The sequence below is a fragment of the Leuresthes tenuis genome, unplaced genomic scaffold (genome assembly GCF_036924035.1).
Source record: "Leuresthes tenuis unplaced genomic scaffold, fLeuTen1.0.hap1 SCAF_24, whole genome shotgun sequence".
In the NCBI taxonomy this organism is placed as follows: Eukaryota; Metazoa; Chordata; class Actinopteri; order Atheriniformes; family Atherinopsidae; genus Leuresthes; species Leuresthes tenuis.
The window spans coordinates 2,480,598-2,499,690 of NW_027325378.1; the positions used below are offsets into that span (position 1 = coordinate 2,480,598).

General features: G+C 47.6%; 1 protein-coding gene across 1 annotated transcript in view; it reads left to right on the forward strand.

Moving 5' to 3' along the window:
* Window positions 1-19,093, forward strand: part of LOC140284372 (sodium channel protein type 5 subunit alpha-like) — a 175,578-nt gene that overhangs the window by 75,334 nt on the left and 81,151 nt on the right. Inside the window, exons 14-15 of the mRNA XM_072378248.1 lie at window positions 8,291-8,411; window positions 11,792-12,030. Of these exons, the coding sequence (XP_072234349.1) occupies window positions 8,291-8,411; window positions 11,792-12,030 (360 nt within the window). The remainder of the gene's footprint in view (window positions 1-8,290; window positions 8,412-11,791; window positions 12,031-19,093) is intronic.

Consider the following 19,093-nt stretch of genomic DNA (forward strand, 5'->3'; position numbering starts at 1 on the left):
AGCTTTTTATAGACGGAAGTTGGTCCAAACTAGAGCAGGGATGTCAAACTCCGGTCCTGGAGGTTTTAGATGTTTCCCTGCTCCAACACACCTAAGGTTCACTTAATTTCTCACTCACTGCTGCTGAAGCTGCTGGATCAGGGGTTCACTTAGTTTTAAACTCACTGCTGCTGAAGCTGCTGGATCAGGGGTTCACTTAGTTTTAAACTCACTGCTGTTGCAAGCTGCTGGATCAGGGGTTCACTTAGTTTCTCACTCACTGCTGCTGAAGCTGCTGGATCAGGGGTTCACTTAGTTTTTCACTCACTGCTGCTGAAGCTGTTGGATCAGGGGTTCACTTAGTTTTTCACTCACTGCTGCTGAAGCTGCTGGATCAGGGGTTCACTTAGTTTCACACTCACTGCTGCTGAAGCTGCTGCTGCTGGATCAACATGGGATGTAGAAGTTTGTCTTTGTCAGGATACTTTGAAACAACTAGAGCAGGGATGTCAAACTCTGGTCCTGGAGGGCCGCTGTCCTGCAGGTTTGAGCTGTTTCCCTGATTCAGATCAATGCCTCATTAGCTGGTTTCTGCAGAATGAAACAATCTTTTGAGGAGATTCATTTAATCTGAATCAGGAAACACCTAAAACCTGCAGGACAGCGGCCCTCCAGGACCGGAGTCTGACATCCCTGAACTAGAAGTATGATTCAAACCAAGATCTGAGTTCATTTACAGCAGCCTGAGCAGACAGAAGTTGCACAAACACCAAACTGTGGCAGACAGCTAAAGGACATTCTTTTTACTGAATAACACCCCCACACTCACACCCTGTCTTTCCTACATATTCTCTCAATATTTTTGCAGCAAGGCTGCTAACATGCAGTGGATCAGCTGTGTGCCTGCAGACACATGCGTGCACTTATCCCACGTTCTGCCCAGCAGAGGCGATAATCAGATCACACTCGCACTGCATGACTCACCGACCAAACTCAGGCAGAGATGGAGGAGATGGGTGGACATGCATGCAGATCTGGCAACTTAAACCGGGGGAACTTAGTTAGACTTGAAGGTTTTTTGTGATTCACATGTGAAATAGAAAGTCTTTCATAGAGTTTCCAGTTTTAAAATAAGGTAAATACAACCTCTGATATTACACATAAGCAGCAGCCAGGTGCAGTCTGGGAAGGGTTATAAGGCCATTTCCAGACTATCTGGAGTCCATCATTCTACAGAGAGAAAGATTATTCTCAAGTGGGAAACATTCAGGACAGCTGTCAATCTTCCCAGGAGTGGACGTCCCAGCAAGTTCACCCCAAGGTGAAGAAGCCCAGAGCTACATCTCAGACTCTACAGGCCTCAGTTAGCATGCTAAAGGTTAAAGGTCATACACCTCAGACTCTACAGGCCTCAGTTAGCATGTTAAAGGTTAAAGTTCACCCCAAGGTGAAAAAGCCCAGAGCTACATCTCAGACTCTACAGGCCTCAGTTAGCATGTTAAAGGTTAAAGGTCATGACAGCACAGTTAGAAAAAGGCTGAACAAGGATGGCTTGTTTGGAAGGGCTGCAGGAGAAAGCCTCTTCTCTCTAAAAAGAACATGGCAGCACAGCTTAGGTTTGCAAAGCTGCATCTGAACAAAGCTCAAGACTTCTGGAACAATGTCCTTTGGACAGACCAGAGCAAAGTGGAGATGTTTGGTCCTAATGCACAGCAGCACGTTTGGAGGAAACCAAACACAGCAGATCAGCACAAACACCTCATACCAGCTGTCAAGCACGGTGGTGGAGGGCTGATGATCTGGGCTGGTTCTGCAGCCACAGGACCTGGGCACCTTGCAGTCATTGAGTCCACCATGAACTCCTCTGGATACCAAAGTATTCTAGAGTCAGATGTGAGGCCATCTTGGAGTTTGGAGAGTCTGAAAAGTCTGAAAAGAGGCTGACAGCTGAAGCTGCTGCTGCAAGCTGCTGGATCAGGGGTTCACTTAGTTTCTCGCTCACTTCCTCTGTGTTTCAGTAAATAAGGACACTGTTTTCTGTATTATCTCTAATCACATTATCAGGAGGAGTATTGATCAGGACCAAGAAGGTCAGAGTCGAGGGAAGAAAACTAATTGGATGGAGTCGAATTAAAAAAGTTGAATGCTGGATCCGGTTTCTCTTCTGTCAGAGTCTTTCAAAGAAAACATTCAGAGCTCATCAGTGGGCGTCTTTGCAGGATGTCCTTGAAAATATTTCAGGTTAGAGCTTTGGTTTCCAGCCCATCCAAAGACTTAACTGCATGTTTAAAGGGATTTATCGTGTTTTCTGAGCTTGCCGTTCATTTTCAATGTAAGCTGCCGTCGATGAGCGGCCGGCGTTGTGAGCTTCATGAGCTTCAAGAGTTGAGAAAGGCTCAACTTTATGCAAATGAGCAGTGATGCGATGCGACGACAGCCAATTAGGGCCGATCTGGATTCCAAAGGCGGAAAAAAGGTGGAAAAAAGCGGAAAAAAAGGTGGAAAAAAGCAGAAAATGGCAGAGCGCAAACACAAAGAAACAGAAAGAAGGCCCAGAGTAGGATCCATGGTGAAAGAGGGAACCGATGTATGGATGGATTATTATAAATATCTGCTAGTTGCTATACATATAAGCCCCGCCCCTTTGGCCGCTTCTGGCGGCAGAAGAAGTAGAAGCGGCGGGTTGTGAGCCCCCGGTCAGGTTGGAAATACACCTGCTGTTAAGCACGTTCATCGGTTGGTTCATTGGTCGACTCACGCATCCTCAGAAATGAACGTTACACAAGCTGCATTCTGCAGGTGGCCGGCGGGGGGGGCTGAGATCTAACCACCAGTGTTGCAACATGATGCTTGGAACCATCTACGATGTCCTGATCTTCCAAATGCTCAGCGAGCCTCTTCTATCCACCGTGTTTACCGTTGATCGGAGTGCGTCCGCTTACTTCCTGTAAGAGACTGTAGACAGCCAATTAGGGCCGATCTGGGTTCTGAAGGTGGAAAAAAGGCGGAAAAAAAGGTGGAAAAAATTCGAAAAAAAGGCAGAAAAAATGTGAAAAAAAGGCTGGAAAAAAGGTGGAAAAAAAGGCGGAAAAAAGGTGGGAAAAAGGCGGAAAAAGGTGAAAAAAAAAGCAGAAAAAAGGTGGAAAAAAGGCGGAAAAAAGGTGGAAAAAAGGCGGAAAAAAGGCGGAAAAAAGGCGGAAAAAATTTGAAAAAAAGGCGGAAAAAAGGCAGAAAAAAAGGCGGAAAAAAGGCAGAAAAAAAGGTGGAAAAAAGGCAGAAAAAAGGTGGAAAAAAGGCGGAAAAAAGGTGGAAAAAAGCGGAAAAAAAGGTGGAAAAAAGCAGAAAATGGCAGAGCGCAAACACAAAGAAACAGAAAGAAGGCCCAGAGTACGATCCATGGTGAAAGAGGGAACCGATGTATGGATGGATTATTATAAATATCTGCTAGTTGCTATACATATAAGCCCCGCCCCTTTGGCCGCTTCTGGCGGCAGAAGAAGTAGAAGCGGCGGGTTGTGAGCCCCCGGTCAGGTTGGAAATACACCTGCTGTTAAGCACGTTCATCGGTTGGTTCATTGGTCGACTCACGCATCCTCAGAAATGAACGTTACACAAGCTGCATTCTGCAGGTGGCCGGCGGGGGGGGCTGAGATCTAACCACCAGTGTTGCAACATGATGCTTGGAACCATCTACGATGTCCTGATCTTCCAAATGCTCAGCGAGCCTCTTCTATCCACCGTGTTTACCGTTGATCGGAGTGCGTCCGCTTACTTCCTGTAAGAGACTGTAGACAGCCAATTAGGGCCGATCTGGGTTCTGAAGGTGGAAAAAAGGCGGAAAAAAAGGTGGAAAAAATTCGAAAAAAAGGCAGAAAAAATGTGAAAAAAAGGCTGGAAAAAAGGTGGAAAAAAAGGCGGAAAAAAGGTGGGAAAAAGGCGGAAAAAGGTGAAAAAAAAAGCAGAAAAAAGGTGGAAAAAAGGCGGAAAAAAGGTGGAAAAAAGGCGGAAAAAAGGCGGAAAAAAGGCGGAAAAAATTTGAAAAAAAGGCGGAAAAAAGGCAGAAAAAAAGGCGGAAAAAAGGCAGAAAAAAAGGTGGAAAAAAGGCAGAAAAAAGGTGGAAAAAAGGCGGAAAAAAGGTGGAAAAAAGCGGAAAAAAAGGTGGAAAAAAGCAGAAAATGGCAGAGCGCAAACACAAAGAAACAGAAAGAAGGCCCAGAGTACGATCCATGGTGAAAGAGGGAACCGATGTATGGATGGATTATTATAAATATCTGCTAGTTGCTATACATATAAGCCCCGCCCCTTTGGCCGCTTCTGGCGGCAGAAGAAGTAGAAGCGGCGGGTTGTGAGCCCCCGGTCAGGTTGGAAATACACCTGCTGTTAAGCACGTTCATCGGTTGGTTCATTGGTCGACTCACGCATCCTCAGAAATGAACGTTACACAAGCTGCATTCTGCAGGTGGCCGGCGGGGGGGGCTGAGATCTAACCACCAGTGTTGCAACATGATGCTTGGAACCATCTACGATGTCCTGATCTTCCAAATGCTCAGCGAGCCTCTTCTATCCACCGTGTTTACCGTTGATCGGAGTGCGTCCGCTTACTTCCTGTAAGAGACTGTAGACAGCCAATTAGGGCCGATCTGGGTTCTGAAGGTGGAAAAAAGGCGGAAAAAAAGGTGGAAAAAATTCGAAAAAAAGGCAGAAAAAATGTGAAAAAAAGGCTGGAAAAAAGGTGGAAAAAAAGGCGGAAAAAAGGTGGGAAAAAGGCGGAAAAAGGTGAAAAAAAAGCAGAAAAAAGGTGGAAAAAAGGCGGAAAAAAGGTGGAAAAAAGGCGGAAAAAAGGCGGAAAAAAGGCGGAAAAAATTTGAAAAAAAGGCGGAAAAAAGGCAGAAAAAAAGGCGGAAAAAAGGCAGAAAAAAAGGTGGAAAAAAGGCAGAAAAAAGGTGGAAAAAAGGCGGAAAAAAGGTGGAAAAAAGGCGGAAAAAAGGCGGAAAAAAGGTGGAAAAAAGGCAGAAAAAAATTGAAAAAAAGGCGGAAAAAAGGCAGAAAAAAAGGTGGAAAAAAGGCAGAAAAAAGGTGGAAAAAAGGCGGAAAAAAGGTCGAAAAAAGCGGAAAAAAGATGGAAAAAAGCGGAAAACGGCAGAGTGCAAACACAAAGAAACACAAAGAAGGCCCAGAGTACGATCCATGATGAAAGAGGGAACCGATGTATGGATGGATTATTATATATATCTGCTAGTTGCTATACATATAAGCCCCGCCCCTTTGGCCTCTTCCGGCGGCAGAAGCGACCACAGCCCCTCACGACTCTTTTGGTGTGAGCCCCCGGTTATGAAACCTGCAGCAGCTGACAGGCACACAGCTACTTTTATCCTGAACTTTTCTGTGCAGTTTGTCTTTCTTCCCTCTTCGGCAGCAGGTTAAAGCATCATGAGGACAAACACAGCAGCTCCGTGCCTGGAGCTGTTCAGTCACTTCCACCGGCTCACAAGCTGCCCAGCAGACCTTCGCTGTTATGTAAGAAGGAGAAGTTGGAACAAAAAGAAGTAGCTGAGGGACACCAGGAGAGGAAGGCACCTTTTAATCATAAGATCATGAGATATGCAGCGTATTACAGAGAGTGGGAACCAGGGTTAGTTCCCAACTCTCAACTCTCTCTTTTGGGTTCCTGGTTTTCTTTGCTTCCTGTTTTATTTTGTAGAGTTTGTGTTTACTTCCTGTTCACATCGTGTCGTTTGTTGCCGTCGTGCTCGTCCTTCTCCAGTTTCGTTTGTGGCCTCGGCGGCGCTTTTCGGTCAGTTTTCAGCGTCTTGGTCGTCCTCCACCTTCAGCTCAGACATGAATCATGACAGGTGTGGAGCTGCCTCGGCTTTAGCCTCAGAAGTAAATGAAACGAGTTGGACTTCTCGGCTCAGAATGATGCAGCTGGTATCGCAGAAAGTGAGAAATGACTCGGTTACCAGAGCGAGGAGCCATGTTTTCTCTTTAGAAAACTGGAGGGCAGCTGAATATATCTTTAAACCCTGAACTCATACATCAGATGTTCCTTTTCTAAGATGCTCAAACTGTAGAAGCCTAAAACAAATACAGTATTTAACACACATTTAACAGTATTAAACAGTATTTTTAACGCAGAACAACTCGTAATAAAGCAGCTGAAGCTGGTTCCTGCCATCATGTCCTCACAGAGAGGCGGAAACCAAGCGATCTCCTGTCTGATCGAGGCATTTTTTCCCACTTTGATCGCTGCTGTTACAAATAAAAGCGAACCTCCGGTGCAGTCTTTGTAGAAAAGGTGTTTTTTGATAAATGTGGCCCTTTGAATGGAAGCCGCGGGCGCCGTGTGGGAGTTTCCAGCTGCTCCGAGTTCGGTTCATAGTTTCATGTTTTGACACAAAGTGTTTCTGCCTCCTGTCGCCCATGAAGAGCACGGACCTGTCGTCCTGCTGCTCAGACCGATGCAGACACGAGTGGGAGGAGGACAGAGCGAGCACACGCTTTATTGTCACGGAAACGTCGCCGTGGCAACGCGCAGCAGCCAGAGGAAGCTGGATTAGTGCACGGCCGGCTGCTGCTGGAGTGCGTGTGTTTCCCTGGTGCTTCCCTGGCTGGCGCACAGACAGGATGTGGGCGGCGTTGTGGGCGGCGACCTTCAGGCCAATGCGTCACGTCTCATTGGAGGGACAGCCACCAGGAAGTGTTGCGCAATCACACCTGAGCAGGAGCAGAAACTGGGCTTTCAAACCCACGTTATTTCAGAAGAAGATCTTTAATACGTGAATAAAAGCACTAAACCGTAACTGAACATCTCTAAAAACCTGAAAACCATGCGTTTGATCAGCATCTGAAGCACAGGTGTGCTTTCTAAACCAATCAAATTAAAGGACTGTTGTACTTTTATTGACTTTTTAATAACATTCAGTCAAAAAAGTCTCTAAATACCATTTAACGAGACCATCGAACAGCTGGAAAGACCTGAAAACCATGCGTTTGATCAGCTTCAGAAGCACAGGTGTGCTTTCTAAACCAATCAAATTAAAGGACTGTTGTACTTTTATTGACTTTTTAATAACATTCAGTCAAAAAATGCCTCTAAGTCGCTAAATACCATTTAACGAGACCATCGAACAGCTGGAAAGACTCGTCAAAAACCTGAAAAGCATGCGTTTGATCAGCTTCAGAAGCACAGGTGTGCATGTGAGAATGAGTGCACATTAGACTCTGCTTTTGTGCTCACAGCCAGTCAGCTGGACTTTGGAGACTTTGGAGGCGGGGCTTAGTGTCTCTCCTGGTCTGATTGGATGTTATCTTGTCCAGGCTCAGTCCAGCTGTGACGGCAGGAAACAGACTTTTGGCTTTAGAGCTGGTTTCTCAGCTAATTTGGATGTTTCTGGACGACATGCTTTGGTTTTGTTTTGGTTAGACATGTTTATCAGTCTTTTCCCGCCTCTTAAGTCCTGTTTTTGGTCCTCCTTCGAGCACCAATGGTGACAGGAAATGGTAAAAAAGCAGATTTAACCGTTGTTTGATGGTTGTTGCAGTAATTAGACGGAGGCCACAGTACTAGTAACGAGTCAATGGCTTCCTGTTTGTACATCAAATTAAATGTACTTTTATTGACTTTTTAATAACATTCAGCCAAAAATGCCTCTAAAGTCTCTAAATACCATTTAATAAGACCATCGAACAGCTGGAAAGACGTCACAGGCCTGTGCTCGCTGGGCATGTTTGAGGGAAACACAAAAAGAGCATGTCACGTGCACGATTTTGAGCCAAATGTAGCACCGTAGTGGTACATTTGGACAGTGGAGCTACATCATGATCAGCTGCAGACGCCTTTTGGCCACAGCTCAGAGAACTGGAGGCGGACAGCTGGGTCGCTGTTCTGGGATTTAAAGGATCAGCTGATTTAGAGTCAGATGGATGTTTTTCAGGTTCGGCTGATCTGAAAACCACCCGGCAGGTCTTTTAGTGAGGACTGAACTGCATGCATGCACAGCAGGGCCACAGTGATTTCAGCCATTCACTGAACATCTGCTTATCTGTTGCCGCGGTGACATGAAACACACTCAAACAAAGACATCTCAGCACCTAGTTTGACCCGACCTGTGCAAATGTGTGTGTTCTGCCACGATGCAGCAGAAGAGGGGAAGAAATAAATGAGATTCAGCATTTGGAGACATTGAAAGGTTGAAAGTTGAAGGTTTTTGACTCTGGCTCCTTGTCCTGCTGCAGAATGATGATGCCGGTGATGGATGCGATGTACACATCGATCCATCCACCAGTAAATGCTTCTCTGTGCGTCTCTCAGGTCCCCACATCCACCACAGAGCTCAGCACCATGCTGCTGCCTCGGCCTTCGCCCACACAGGACTCGGAGCGCAGGGGGAGGGCGCTGAGTGCTGCCAGCTACCTCACAGACGCCATGGAAGGTGAGGAGCAACACAAACAAGCTGCCACAAAAACACTTTTAATGCAACCCTCCTCGATTCTTTATCTGCTCCACAGTTTAACCAAATTCAAATCTACAAACTCCTTTTCCAGAATGTTTTCTGAAGCGGAATAAAGGGTTAAACCCAAGGGCGTAACCATGGTTTAGACATTGGGGGGGTCCAAGAAAAACAACATTGTTGAGTGCATTATCTACAATTCTTTATTTATATATGAAAAATTGGACATTTAGAACATAGTTTAGAGGACTACATTGACCATGTAAGTTCACATCTAAAGGAATAGTGTAATTTCTCCGAGACAGTGACTGCCCCCCCACTTTGTTTTGGTTAGTTGCTTACTGTTTACTGACCTTAAACACACCTACCAATTACAATTATGCTCTTCCAGTAGTTCTGTAGCAAATAGGACAGCTTCCAATGGAAAACGACCAAATACCCAAAGCCTGTTTATGGAAATATTTTAATAAGGACAACTAATGATGTAACAAATTACAGACTTTTCCTTTAACAAAAAATGTGCCGAGGACTTTTAAGTCCAGGTTCATTTCTATTGTGTCAATGTCTCAAAATGTGCATTAACAATGAAAAGTCTAATAGTCTAATGTTATTTTTGTTTTAAGTTGTTTTATTTTGAAAGGGGGCGGAAGTTTATTTTGTTGATTCTGTGTTGGATTTCCTGTTCTGGTACAATCTGCTCCGTCAAAAGTAGAAGTCCAACGTAAAGATAAGGAGAGCCGCTGCTGAGACGGCGGCGCAGCCGTTACCACGGTAACACACGGAAATACACTGAAAATAAATAAGACATAACAAGAGACCGATCCCTTGACAGGGTTCATAAAAGGAGAACATGCATTTTACATATTTTCTTCTGTATATTGGGGGGGACAGGTTGGTATTTTCTCAATATTGGGGGGGGGGGACACGACCCCCCCAAAGAATGCGTGGTTACGCCATAGGTTAAACCTGTTTCTTGTTTAATTTAAACCTTAATTCAGCAAGAACACGTCCAGAGAAATGATTTCCGGTGTCTTCACCGACTTCACTGTACTTAGAAAACAGAACCAAATGTAGAATCTGAGGCGGTGAAAGTCGTGTTTCTCCTTGGGTTCCATCAGCTTCCTTTTCATGACACTTTTTAAAGGTTTGAGAGATTAATTGTTGCAGGTTTTCAGAGGAATTTGTCTGAAAAACTAAGTTTTAAAATGACAGATTAATACATTTAAGATTAAAGTTTTTTCTTTAGAATTATAATTCAATTAAATTAATTCACATCAGTCCTTCCTGAGCATTCCTGGAAAAAATGTCCAGCAGAATCAGAACCAGAACCAGGACAAGGACAGGCAGCCATCTGCACAAAAACACCAGACCGGGGATACCTGCTGGGAGAGAAACACGAGTTAATGACATAAATGATGTTAATTAATGATGATGTAATCTGAGAGATGTCTAAAGCTGTGTAAAACCAGCACAGCAACGAGAAAATACACTTGAACTTTAGGACCAGGCAGCATGGACAAACAAAAGGAAAGAGGTCCAAGAATGGATCCCTGAGGAACTCCAAAGGACAGAGAATGATGGGTAGCACAGAGTCAGGACTCAGGACTTGTGTTTTAAAGCTCTTATCTAGTCTTGTTGGTCACTCAAAGTTCTTTACAGAGCAATAAACAACATGCTCAGAAGGAGATGAGTTCATTAGCAGGACTGAGAACAACAGAACCAACAAGAAAAACATCGTCAGCGGTATCAGAGAATTCAGAAGAATCTAAAAAGAACTCAGATTATATCTTCATGCCATCATTTATCTGGTTGTTTGTGACGACAGCTGCTCTCCAAACCCGCTGCAAAGACATTTTATTCTCCGATGATCGCTCTAATCAGAGGCCTCAGTCTGAGTTACATCTGATTAAAATGCAGATGTTTGTCCCATCAGCGTTCAGCCGTGAGGCGAAAAGAAGTAAACGCTCCCTCTTTTTCATGTTTGAACCAAAATGTCTTCCAAAGACAGACCAAACCGTCAACCGCCAGCAGGGCAGGTGAGGAAATGTCTTAATGACGGTTTCCTTTCAGCCGCTGATTTCACTCGATTTCCACGGGACTGACAACCTGCACAGCGCCGCTTTGGTTCCGCTTTGGTTCCTTTGTGTGCGACCGTGTAACCGGGTCTGTGTTTGTCGCCATCGCCAGGGGAACGCCACTTTGTTTGCGACAGAGCGTAAGAAAGGGCGGCCGTCCCGGTCCCCCTCATTAACAGCGAGAGCCGCTTCCTGAGTGTGTGTTTAATGATATTTATGTGCTACATTTTGGGGTCTGTGTTAAACGAGTGTGTGTTCGGTCTGCTGAGTCACAGACTCTCCCCTCGGCGGTCGCTGCTCTTAGAGAACAGATCATTATACAGGAAAATATAAAAACCCACTGCTGTCCACAACAATCCATCTGGGCCCGCTTCACTCCCTCCTCCTTCACCAGAGGAGCTCTGCAGCATCAGAAAGAACGTGTAATTTACGGTGTAATTATAAGTTTCAGTCTGACAGCCCTTTGAGTCGCATTAACAGGAGGTAAAGAGTAGTTTAGCTTCAGTTTAATGCTGAAACAGGAAGTGTTACACAGCAAATACAAGATTTTTCTACCCTTTAAAGTTCAGCATTAAAAGTAGAGGAGGACAAAGATCAAGGATGAGACCAGCCTCCCTTCATTTATGCCAAAAGTAGCATGTTTATTTATTTAAAAAGCTTCTTTAATGCAGCTCCTGCCTCCCAGAGACCAGCCCCGTAGGCTACAACACGTCCTGAAGCCCGTTCTCACCACACCAAGACTCCCAGAGATAATCAGACTCCTTAGTTTATTTATTCTGCTGGACGCCAGCCGCACAGCAGGTGTGAGAGTGAGCTCTGTAAATGTGTGCAGGCGGTATTATTTCAGTAAAAGTAAGTAAAACCATGATTATAAAACACTTGAGAGGTTTAATGGGGGCACAACGTTCATGGATCAGCATGCATTTCAGCACTGGGGAGCAATTTCATTATAGAAAACTGAGTAAAACTGAGTAAAAGCCCTGAAAACTGCAGGAATGTGTGTATTTTTCTACAAGAATAGATATATGTTGCTTCTGTCTCAGTTAAGGCACCAAAACACCTAAAGATTAGAAGGTATTTGTGTAATAACTGATTTATTGGAGCACTTTAGTTTCCATTCAGCCGACACACGGCTTCCAAAAACCCACCAGCGCTGTGAAGCCAAATATTGATCGGTTGAAAGTAGTGTGATCAGGAAAGTGGGCGACCACAACAGGATTTGCACATGCACGAGATAGCGAGGCTGTGCTGGAACTGACCCGGGGTCTGCTTTGATTTGTGCTGCAGAACTGGAAGAGGCCAATAAGAAGTGCCACCCCTGCTGGTACGTCTTCGCCCACCGCTTCCTGGTGTGGGAGTGCAGCCCCTGCTGGCTGAGGGTGAAGCAGCTGATGAAGATCATGGTAATGGACCCGTTCCTGGACCTCGCCATCACCGTCTGCATCGTCCTGAACACGCTCTTCATGGCCATGGAGCACTACCCCATGACGGACGAGTTCAACGGCATGCTGAGCATCGGAAATCTGGTAAGAGCGGGTCTTTGAACCCCAGTGGACTCTTCAGCGGTCTCTGTTGATGGGGTCTGAAGGTATTTGATCTGAAATCTACCCATAAAGGCTGCCTGTGATGAACAAAGCCCCCTTTAAAACAGATTGTCCATGCTGTCTTTGCTGCATATATGAGATATTTTAGACATATCTGTAGCAAATCCTCCCATTTTACGACTGTTTCAACCATCAAAAGCCCGGATCCTGAGCCAGTTTAGAACCCTGATGATCTGTCATGATAAAATCAAGTCCAAAATCCTTTAAAATGACTCATTTGTCACCGTTTAAGGGCAGCAGGAGGTCCGTGAGGAGGGTAGAGTCCGTTTTGGATCAGGATCAGGTGTGTCGAAGCAGGGAAACATAAAACCTGCAGGACAGCGGCACTAAAGGACCGGCTTTGGACATCCCTGCTGTAGAGGTAGCTTCAGTAAAAGGACAGATGTGATTGGAGGAAGTGGTAGAACATCAGTCTCATGTGAAGAGGGTTTGTGCACCTGGTTGGTTTCATAGAATTAGATTAAATCTGTTTTTGGTTTGAAAAGCTTCCCTCAGAGTGGGAGAAAGCTCCTCACCAGCTGTTTGTCCAACATGTGTGGGCAACAACAAACTAACTTCAGGCGAGTTGAGGGGGCTGTGACATTTTGCTGAAGTGACAAAGAGCGCGACACATTTGGAAACCCCCTGTGGACACGTGAGGTTCCCATAAAGCTTCTTAATACCCGCGGGACTCGGAGAGGAAAAGCAGACACTGATTTGTTTGCTTTTCTAGAAGAAAACTAAGCGTGTTTTTCTTTGTCCTTGTGTGGAGAAGAGAGGTGGGTTTCAGTATCCGAGCCGACAGAAACGGGTCGGATAGCTTCAGCGCAGCGTGACTAACTGCAGCGCCTGACCCCGCGGACGCGAGCTGACGGGCGCTGATGGGCTGATGCTGTATGGTAATTGGTTCACCTGAGGTGTGAAAGGCCCTCAGCCAAAGTCACCATGTTGATCACACCTGTGCACACTCATACTCTCACACCATGTCAGATGTCCGCAGCGCAGGCTGCAGGCAGCTGCGTGGGAAGCAGAATGCTAATAAAGTTTAAAATAGCAAACCCCGGGACCGGGCCCGAACACGGGTCTCTGTTGGAGCATTACCTGCACTGAGTTTGAGCCTTACCACCCGTTACTTCTGGGAATACTGAGCAAAAGCTGTCAGAATTCAGTTAATTCAACAAATGACAGACAAGGAGACCCAGATTTCATCACAGTCCAGGTGATTTCAGATGAATTATTCATTTAAATCAGCTTCCAGGGTGGAAAGAATGGATTCCAGAGTGATCTGTAGGCACAGATTAAACTTTTTGGAGATATTTTAATAGATAATACCTCATTAAACGACTAATTTGGGTGATGTAAAAATATGCAGGTCTCTTATTCTCTCAGGCCGGAGAAGTAATTGATCAGATGTATGCAGCGAGGTCACCTGGTCGACTGTTTGTCAGCATCAGCATCAACCCAGAGGGACGTCACGCTGTCAACAGGTTACATAATGTCCCCCTAATGCTGTCGCCTCAGCTCCGGTTTGATGCAGCCGTGCACTTTTGCAGCGTAAACAGTCCAAACTTCTTCCGATGGAGTTGGGAGCTGCTGAAGTGTGGGATAAAGGCTGACTGGTGTCACCAGGATTCCTCTGCAGGCTGAAGTTCCTCACGGGATAAAAGCTCTAATCCTCGCAGATGTTTACATAGCATTTAACCAGCCTTTCTGAGGGGGGGGGGGGCTCTGCTGCATCTGTGTGTTATGTAAGCGGGTTTGTGAGGGATCGTGTCAGGACACTGCTGACAGAATCGATGTCAGCTAATGCTTTCACTGCTTGTTGCTGTGTGCTGTCCAGCTTTGCTCTCAGAGTTTCACGTATCAATATTTCCACATGTGTGAAGATCTTGTCAGTTACCAGAGGGACTCAGGAGTTTATTTAAATGATCAAACACAGGACAGAACACGGCACTGCAGGGCGATCTCCCGCAGCGCCAAAGAAACTGGCTGAAGATCCTAAACGCTCTCCTCTGTATCTAAGGTGGAGGAGGAGCGCAGATATGAAAGTTAAACATAAAATCTCTCCGAACTGGGAGGAAAACAGAAAAGCTATGAAAACTAAACAAAGCAAAGACTCTCGAAATGAGGCGGAATAAAACAAAGACGCACTCTTAATAAAACAGAGGCTCTATGAAACTTTAACTTTAACTAAAAGCTCTTCTTTAACGGAGGCGACTAGGAATAATAACGAAAAATCACTCCGTGAAAACGGAGGAAAAACAAAGCTATGAAAACTTACCGTAACAATAAATAACTAAGCAAGTCGGCACTGCAGGAGAGTCGCTCGCTGCAGGCTCGTGGAATCTGTGGGTTCAAGACAAGACGAGGCAGGTGGCTGGTAATGAAGCTCAAAAGGAGACAAAATACTGGCACAAGACAAGAGAAACAGACTGTTTGAACACATGAGGGACCAAAGGGGAACAGGTGGAAACACTTTGGGAATCAGGGAAGACAATCAGACGCTTGACACGGGAGGAAGGGGAAGTTACCTGGAACAAGAGGAGAAGGTCGGTGGTTTTTCAAAATAAAACAGGAAATGATGAGACATGGAACGAAAAATAAACCGTGACAGATCTAAACAACAGCGAGCATTTGGTGAAGGGTTTATCCCCAGAGCTGCGCAGCGAGGCCACGACCTCTCCCGGGCGTACGTGACCTTTCTCCGTTACGGGAGGCTCACCATGTGGAAGATCCACCAAGTTTGGCAGCTGTGTCCGCCTCGTGTTGTTTTAGAGAGAAAGATCTGCACACAGAGCGCTTCGCCTTTCCTGGGAGTCTGAAAAGGTGTCGTCACACACAACCAATCACGTGAGCAGAAGCCGTCACCCTGGCAACCAGGGAAGTTGGTCAGCAGACATCTGTGTTGCTCAGAGGCTGTAAAAGAACAGAAATGGTAGAGATAGACGGATAAACACGTGGCGTTAGTTTAAAAAGGAGAAGAAAAGCTCTGTTTCTGGAGAGTCTCCCTCCTCATCTTTACGTCTGCTGGGGATACGGCGAGGAACCTTCATCTCTAAATGTCATCACCGTCACGTTGATTGAAACTGATTTCCTGTTCAGAAAGTGCACAGAAAAATGAAAAAAAGTACAGAAATTTGAGTTAAAGTGGATCAGGTAAAAGGTAGAGAAGAAAAGGTGATTCTGACCAGAATCTGGGACAGAAAAGCTGACTTTTGGACACATAAAACAGAGCAGAACAGGCGTATTTAACAGGTGTTTGAGTCCGACCTTGATAGAATTGTTCAGATTCATTCTTCCCCATTAAATCAGTCTTTATTTTGACTTCTATCCCTCTACTGCTGGAAAACATGATGTTTAGGGGCTTTTCTGCGTTGCCACAGCGATGCGTCGGGGTCGCAGAGGTCATGTGATGAGCCGGTACAAAGGGTTGGAAAGCAGTTGGAGTTGGACACCTTGTGGACCTTTTCGTGGGTGAAATCTCAGGAAATCTTTGATGAAAAGTATCTAATTCCTCCAGTTAAACCGTCAGTAGTGGGTGAAAACTGAGAGTTTTAGTGTGTGTGTTTTACCTGATCTGATGTGGTCAGCGTGCTGCTGTCCTTGCTCAGGAGCTCTGGGGCAGAGTTGCTGAATAAAATCCCTCGGAAGTGAGTTCCTTTGAATATTTTCAGTGAGAGTAGCTCAGAATCAGGAAGAATAAATTAGATAAGCTCTTTATTATAATGGAATCTGCTTGGACTGAAACTGCTCCGATCAGCCGAAAGCCGCCAGTCATCGTGTGTGTCTTTGTGTGTCTTTGTGTGTGTGCATCAGTGTGTGTGTCTGCATCAGTGTGTGTGTTTGTGTGCATCAGTGTGTGTGTGTGTGTGTGCATCAGTGTGTGTGTGTGCATCAGTGTGTGTGTGTGTGTGTGTGTGTGTGTGTGTGCATCAGTGTGTGTTTGTGTGTGTGTGTCCTGGTGCTTACTCATTACATCTGCCTGGTTGTGACAAAAATAATCACGGGTCACACACACACACACACACACACTGAGTCCATGACATCCTCTCTCTGCTGATGTTACTGTTATTAGTGAGTGCTGATGTGGACTTCCCCTGTTTGTGAGCCAGCGGCACACACACACACACACACACACACCCTGATGTAATTGCTGGCCAGACTACTTTTTCATCCCTCCGTCTTTGAATCCGAGACTTAGCCTCTGCAGACGCACACATCAGAAGTGAGTGTGGACCTGCAGACATCTCCGAGCTCTCGCCAACATGACCGGGTCTGAACCGGGTCTGAACCGGGTCTGGACCGGGTCTGAACCTCAGTCCTGGATCTGGGCCAGATTTGCCTAAACGCACACCGAGATGGTCTCCAACATGCAGCAGCGTGTGTTTTGTTCTTAGTAAAGAAAGAATCTGTAAGTTTCTAGAAGTTGAGGGGAAGAGGGTGGAGTAAAGCCTCCGGGTCAGAGGTCAAGCATCTCTGGACCTGGTTCTCAGTGATGGTGAGTTGGATCAGAGATGGACAGACGGATCGGGGCTTCGTCAGCAGTAATGAGGGCGCTGCTCCGGTCCGTTTGGTGAAGCTGAGCCGGAAGGAGAAGCTTTCAGGTTCCTGCTCCATCTTTGTTCCAACCCTCACCTGAGCTCACAGATCTGGGTTCTGACCCAAAGAAGGAGGTCGTGGTTTCCTTCAGAGGGGGGCGGGGCTCAGCCTTAGAGATAGGGGGAGGAGCTCCACCATCCGGAGGGAGCTCATTAAGAAACATCTTATGGAAATGAGCCCAACGTCTCCTTTTGCTGAAGTTTAAAAGCATTACATAAAATGATCCACGTGCTGCTGCAGCTGCTTTTGGTCGGAGGCCAGCTGCTGCTGCTTTTGGTCGGAGGCCAGCTGCAGCTGCTTTTGGTTGGAGGCCAGCTGCAGCTGCTTTTGGTCGGAGGCCTGCTGCTGCTGCTTTTGGTTGGAGGCCAGCTGCTGCTGCTTTTGGTCGGAGGCCAGCTGCAGCTGCTTTTGGTTGGAGGCCAGCTGCAGCTGCTTTTGGTCGGAGGCCTGCTGCAGCTGCTTTTGGTCGGAGGCCAGCTGCAGCTGCTTTTGGTTGGAGGCCAGCTGCAGCTGCTTTTGGTTGGAGGCCAGCTGCTGCTGCTTTTGGTCGGAGGCCAGCTGCTGCTGCTTTTGGTCGGAGGCCAGCTGCAGCTGCTTTTGGTTGGAGGCCAGCTGCAGCTGCTTTTGGTCGGAGGCCAGCTGCAGCTGCTTTTGGTAGGAGGCCAGCTGCAGCTGCTTTTGGTTGGAGGCCAGCTGCAGCTGCTTTTGGTTGGAGGCCAGCTGCTGCTGCTTTTGGTCGGAGGCCAGCTGCAGCTGCTTTTGGTCGGAGGCCAGCTGCAGCTGCTTTTGGTAGGAGGCCAGCTGCAGCTGCTTTTGGTTGGAGGCCAGCTGCAGCTGCTTTTGGTTGGAGGCCAGCTGCTGCTGCTTTTGGTCGGAGGCCAGCTGCAGCTGCTTTTGGTTGGAGGCCAGCTGCAGCTGCTTTTGGTCGGAGGCCAGCTGCAGCTGCTTTTGGTTGGAGGCCAGCTGCTGCTGCTTTTGGTCGGAGGCCAGCTGCAGCTGCTTTTGGTCGGAGGCCAGCTGCTGCTGCTTTTGGTCGGAGGCCAGCTGCAGCTGCTTTTGGTTGGAGGCCAGCTGCAGCTGCTTTTGGTCGGAGGCCAGCTGCAGCTGCTTTTGGTTGGAGGCCAGCTGCAGCTGCTTTTGGTCGGAGGCCAGCTGCAGCTGCTTTTGGTCGGAGGCCAGCTGCTGCTGCTTTTGGTCGGAGGCCAGCTGCAGCTGCTTTTGGTTGGAGGCCAGCTGCAGCTGCTTTTGGTCGGAGGCCAGCTGCAGCTGCTTTTGGACGGAGGCCAGCTGCTGCTGCTTTTGGTCGGAGGCCAGCTGCAGCTGCTTTTGGTCGGAGGCCAGCTGCAGCTGCTTTTGGTCGGAGGCCAGCTGCAGCTGCTTTTGGTCGGAGGCCAGCTGCAGCTGCTTTTGGTCGGAGGCCAGCTGCAGCTGCTTTTGGTCGGAGGCCAGCTGCAGCTGCTTTTGGTTGGAGGCCAGCTGCAGCTGCTTTTGGTCGGAGGCCAGCTGCAGCTGCTTTTGGTTGGAGGCCAGCTGCAGCTGCTTTTGGTCGGAGGCCAGCTGCAGCTGCTTTTGGTTGGAGGCCAGCTGCAGCTGCTTTTGGTCGGAGGCCAGCTGCAGCTGCTTTTGGTCGGAGGCCAGCTGCAGCTGCTTTTGGTCGGAGGCCAGCTGCAGCTGCTTTTGGTCGGAGGCCAGCTGCAGCTGCTTTTGGTCGGAGGCCAGCTGCAGCTGCTTTTGGTCGGAGGCCAGCTGCAGGCCAGCTGCAGCTGCTTTTGGTCGGAGGCCAGCTGCAGCTGCTTTTGGTTGGAGGCCAGCTGCAGCTGCTTTTGGTCGGAGGCCAGCTGCAGCTGCTTTTGGTTGGAGGCCAGCTGCAGCTGCTTTTGGTTGGAGGCCAGCTGCAGCTGCTTTTGGTTGGAGGCCAGCTGCAGCTGCTTTTGGTTGGAGGCCAGCTGCAGGCCAGCTGCTGCTGCTTTTAGTTGGAGGCCAGCTGCAGCTGCTTTTGGTCGGAGGCCAGCTGCTGCTGCTTTTGGTCGGAGGCCAGCTGCAGCTGCTTTTGGTCGGAGGCCAGCTGCAGCTGCTTTTGGTCGGAGGCCAGCTGCAGCTGCTTTTGGTCGGAGGCCAGCTGCAGCTGCTTTTGGTCGGAGGCCAGCTGCAGCTGCTTTTGGTCGGAGGCCAGCTGCAGCTGCTTTTGGTCGGAGGCCAGCTGCTGCTGCTTTTGGTCGGAGGCCAGCTGCAGCTGCTTTTGGTCGGAGGCCAGCTGCAGCTGCTTTTGGTCGGAGGCCAGCTGCAGCTGCTTTTGGTCGGAGGCCAGCTGCTGCTGCTTTTGGTCGGAGGCCAGCTGCAGCTGCTTTTGGTCGGAGGCCAGCTGCAGCTGCTAATATTTGACAGCTTAAGTTTAACCAACGCTCAC